At 46.6% G+C, this 4561-nt stretch overlaps 1 protein-coding gene across 1 annotated transcript; it reads left to right on the forward strand.

Annotated features, from left to right (window-relative positions):
- Window positions 1-1867: 1867 nt before the first annotated feature.
- On the forward strand, window positions 1868-4484 carry Pmar_PMAR025699 (Carboxypeptidase Y precursor, putative). Its single transcript, XM_002777497.1, has 14 exons — window positions 1868-1957; window positions 2005-2113; window positions 2164-2325; window positions 2389-2496; window positions 2548-2627; window positions 2671-2776; window positions 2830-3014; window positions 3074-3146; window positions 3266-3326; window positions 3374-3451; window positions 3505-3582; window positions 3861-3989; window positions 4057-4131; window positions 4177-4484. Exons 1-14 carry the CDS (start codon window positions 1885-1887, stop codon window positions 4264-4266), a joined length of 1407 nt encoding a protein of 468 aa, XP_002777543.1. The 5' UTR covers window positions 1868-1884; the 3' UTR covers window positions 4267-4484.
- The last annotated feature ends 77 nt before the right edge of the window (window positions 4485-4561 follow it).

Genomic DNA, 4561 nt, shown 5'->3' on the forward strand with positions numbered 1-4561 from the left:
AGTGAGATAGTCAGCTACAAAAGCTCGACTGACGTGAGAGCAAATCCTCAAATCAAACGTTGAATTTCAAAGGCCTAGGTTATCGTCCTGCTTTTGCCGAAAAAGTAAAGTATCAGGCTTCGAGCTCGGTCTTCGATGAGGATGCTCCGTTCTGACTAGTTTTTTAGATATTAGTTCAACTAATTTAGTTGTTCAGTAATATCACCGACGTCTTTCGGGGGGCTTGCCTTTCCAACAAGCTGTGATCCATCCTAAAGACTCGTATTAACTTGATGTTGTATGATGAACCGTCAAGTTAGTGGAGCCTGACCTCATAACCTCATGGAGGTGGTGTTCTTAATAGGAACTTCTTATTCCACTTTTTCAATTTGAAAATTTCTAACTAGTTAGAAAACTGTTGAGCAATAGTGAATACATTCCTAGTATTGCGGTACACACCGAATCAGGTCTGCCATACGAATGTGAGACAGGCGCGAATGGTTTGTTCAAAATGCCTTAGTGGTACGGCAATGTTACCGTGGTAGTTCTGTGTAATAACTGGACCAATACATAGTGATTAGTACCAGTGGCACTGTACTACCGCAGAACTATAGTGTCACGAACCACGACGCCGTCGTAACGACGGCAAATCTTCGTCAACACTTCTCTCAAAAGTATTCCTGAGTTAAGTCACTCAACGAGACTAGCTAGCACGGTGCTAGTAGCACCTACTGATCAGCCCCACCGTAGTATTGATGAATAGTCTAGGCCAGTCTGACTAGCACATGATAACACCACTGAATATTTTACATATCTCTTGTTCGTGCTCAGTTCATGTGGATCGTGTAACGCGATTCGCGTATGTAATGTGGGAATGACGTACGAGGTAGTAATATATGAGCGATGATTTGCTGCATTAAAACACTCCATGGACATAGACATCTTTGGAAACACATCTTTACTGAAAATTCTCCGTAGCCTACGGACCGTAGGTGTAGGTTGTACAATCCTGGTAATATTGAACCCCGTTTTGCAGTTTCCGCCAGAGCCGGATGGCTCGCCGAAACCGCCTCCACTCCCCCTCACTCAAGTCTTTTTTGGGGATAGATCCGAGAGTTTGCGGATAGCGAATTCTCGTCATTGGAACTCTTACTACCACGTTATTCTGTGAGTTTCACTAGAAGCTTTCTAGTAGAAAGGATCGAAATAGAGTTTTGATGGGATATATCAGATGTGATATGATCACTATGATATGAGCGATGCCAACTTCAGGACGGAGGACGATTCTCTTACTTTTCTGGCAGCAGGCCTGGCTAGATCGATTCTTTCATAGCTGTTGGAAGTGCGCACAAATAGTGTATGCAGAGATATCGCTCTCCATGTACCATCGGGAGTGCAAGAAGCACCGACAACAAGATTATGAAATAAGGAAACACAGTGTAGAGAGAATAAAAGCTCACTTCACAAGGTATTTCAGTCAGCCTCAACCATCACAGGGCTCAGTGAGCCGGCTGCGTGAGCCCGGCTCACGCATTGTGCGTTAGTGTGCGAGAACAATGGCCGAACTGTCTGCGGTGAACCACCAGCCTCTTATATTTTCCTTGTTGTAAAACAGCCTCAGATTCCATCCAATGGCGATCTGATTCGATGGTGAATGCCACAGTCGATCAACTCGGATATTTTCCTCACTCAATCTTTGTTGTCCGAGTCGGACAGTCCAACGTTAATGACGAGTTGGTCAGTACATGACGTGGAGATGGACACATGAGTAACTGATACTTCTATGCTTCAACGTGTGGCTTGTTGAACTGGTTCTGGTCAATGACCACCCGATGATTTATGAGTCATAAATTATGACCAGTGGTCATAAATCATCGGGCCCGTTATCATTTGTTTCGCATCAATATGATTATCGCTCTGATTTCCGCGTTCGCCTGCATAGTAGCAATCACTGATGCCGGCGGCCTTAGGAACGAAGGTACCGTGTTTGAACTCAGGCCGTTACCATCCATCGATTATCTTCAGGTGAGACGCCCGCGTTTCATCATCTCCGTTCTCTGAATGGCGGCGGGGTCTTGTGCCCAGGCAGCAAGGGTAAACAGGAGTTTGGATACACACGTCGCGGGCTTAATAGGTAAGTATATTCAGCGTGCGGAGTGGAAATCATAGTCTTGCTGCTCCTAGGTACTTCTACGCGGTTATGGAAGCCGAAGACGTAGATCCAGCATCGGCACCGACCTTCTTGTACATGGCTGGTGGGCCGGGCAGCAGTAGCTTGGGGACGGCCATGACTAGCAGTGGGCCATGCAGGATGTCTCCTAATGGGGAAGAGCTCCTAAATAATACGTGCGAATGTCCTTTTGCGGTGTCAATGACACCGTGTCATGCAATGTGACCGTTCGGCGTTAGATACTCGTGGACTAAGCAAGGCAACAGCATTTGGATCGATGCGCCTGGACCTACCGGGTTTAGCCTGGGTCCGATAGAGACCAGCTTGGAGGAGTTCATCAACAACATGTGGGCATTTTTCAGATCAGAGAATAAATTCATCACAATAGTCCTCCACAGGGTCATCGTGAGCGGCCAGTTATTCAAGAAGTACCCTCACTTGAACAGGAATGTACACCTCGTCGGGACATCATCGTCTGGTATGCACGCCGAGCTAATATTGCGCCTGATACCATCCTGCAGCTCTCTTCGTTGCTATGCTGGGAGAGGGCATCCTGCGAAATCCGCAGCTCAAGATCGATTTGAGAGGAGTGATGTTGTATTCTGGTGTAGTTGGACCGTACGAGATGTGAGCAATCCATTCATTCCGAGTTGACATTGTTGACTGGCTCATCTTGCCAGATATCACGGAGCTTACGAGATGGCCCAGAAACGGACACTTCTACCTCAGAAGGAGTCATGGTTCCACAATGTGCGTTGGTCGTATAATTTTCTTAGGCTCGATACGATGAAGACTAGCTTGAAGAACTGTAAAACAGCAGTCGACAAGTGCAATTCTAATGGACCTGGAAAGCCTGCTAAGCCCGGTGGGCAACGTTTATCTCTAACCTAAGCACTTTCGACAATCATGCTCTGTTTCTTGTAGCTAATTGCAAAAATGCTATTGCCACTTGTGACGCAATCACGATGGACCCTATGGGGCGAATAAACAAGAGCCTGTAAGTGGGCGGGTCGGAATGAGCCGACTATTCTGGCTACCAGACTCCTTTATATCACATGTAGTTCCCCTGTGTCTTCCGGGATATTCCCATCAACCGAGCCACTATTTCTTCTCCAGATACGATGTACGTGCACGAAAAGGCGAAGATTTCGTATTTTACGCTTTAATACCAGGAGATGTAGTCGTCATTGCAGGTCTCAATTTCGGAAGTTGTCATCCACTCAGGCGACCGGTTTTCTCAATAAGCCACGTGTTAAACAAGCTCTCGGCGTGTCTAAAACTTGGAAGCCACTGGATTATGAGGTTGCCATTCTTCCAATTTCGGGTTCCGTGTGAACATGATAGTTTCATACCAGGTCGTACGAGACTTCAGTAAGTACTCCGCCTATGATGGGAGTTTTTTCGTCACACAACTCCTCGACCACGGATTAAAAGTGAGAATGATCTGAGATCATCATCTCTGGAATGCACCGTGACTATGGAGCTACGAACTCGGTGGCGGTATGCGCGCCGCGGGAGGGGGACATGCGAGTCATTCGACTGCCCGTCGTGACAGAATCGCGATATCTCAAATTCTCATAAACCCAACGAAATTCGAATGGTAAATTCGATGATGTAGTTAATATTGGACGGAAAGGTTTGACCAAATCCACTAATTTTGATATTGAACAATATGTACGACCGTACATAGTACGGTATATCACTGCTACAGGTGCTTGCGGTCAATGGCGATCAGGATTATATCACGAACGCGGTGGGAACGACCGAGTGGCTGTTCAAGTTGAAAGGAAGGGAGGGGTACGGCGAAGCACTCCAGCATTCAAGACCCCAAGATATCAAGGTCAGGAGTTTCCTCTATTCCAGTGCCATCTCCTAGCACAACGTCTGTGCCGGAGACTCTGTTTCAGTATCCTGGAATTGGCGTCGTAGGAACGTCGCGCACTTCTCACTACCATAATGGAGCGAAACTCGCATTTGTCGAGGTGGAAAGCACATTATGGTAGGAATCATTGAGGGTGTCTGTTCAGGTGAAGAACGCAGGCCATCGAATAATGCTCAATCAACCCAGAGCGATGCAAGAGATATTCCAATCTTTCCTCAGCGATAAGCTCTGGTGATACGGAATCACTCACCAGTAGAATGCTGGCCTGGACACCTTTCACTCTTCAACAGTTAGCGCTCAATACCACGAATTTTCCTCATTTCGCCATCGCTCGATATTCCCGATTTTGGGCTTATCATGCATTTGATCCCAGAGATTTAGGCGCCAAGTTATTTTCTCGATATTTCCTATTTCGCCGTCATTGAGAATTTGTTCTCAGGGACCTAGACTATGACGCAAATATGTCCTGTGTTACAGTCAATTCGGGATTATTATATCGGGAAAAAGTGGCCTTGACTCGTATGGGGAGT

Source organism: Perkinsus marinus, assembly GCF_000006405.1.
Source record: "Perkinsus marinus ATCC 50983 genomic scaffold scf_1104296951592, whole genome shotgun sequence".
In the NCBI taxonomy this organism is placed as follows: domain Eukaryota; phylum Perkinsozoa; order Perkinsida; family Perkinsidae; genus Perkinsus; species Perkinsus marinus.

Excerpts from the sequence above, each read along its gene's own strand:
- Pmar_PMAR025699 (XM_002777497.1), top strand. The coding sequence starts at position 1,885 with ATGATTATCGCTCTGATTTCCGCGTTCGCCTGCATAGTAGCAATCACT. Across the intron at positions 2,497-2,547 it reads GAGGAGTTCATCAACAACAT|GGTCATCGTGAGCGGCCAGT; the intron begins GTGGGCATTTTT and ends AGTCCTCCACAG. Across the intron at positions 2,628-2,670 it reads CGTCGGGACATCATCGTCTG|CTCTCTTCGTTGCTATGCTG; the intron begins GTATGCACGCCG and ends ACCATCCTGCAG.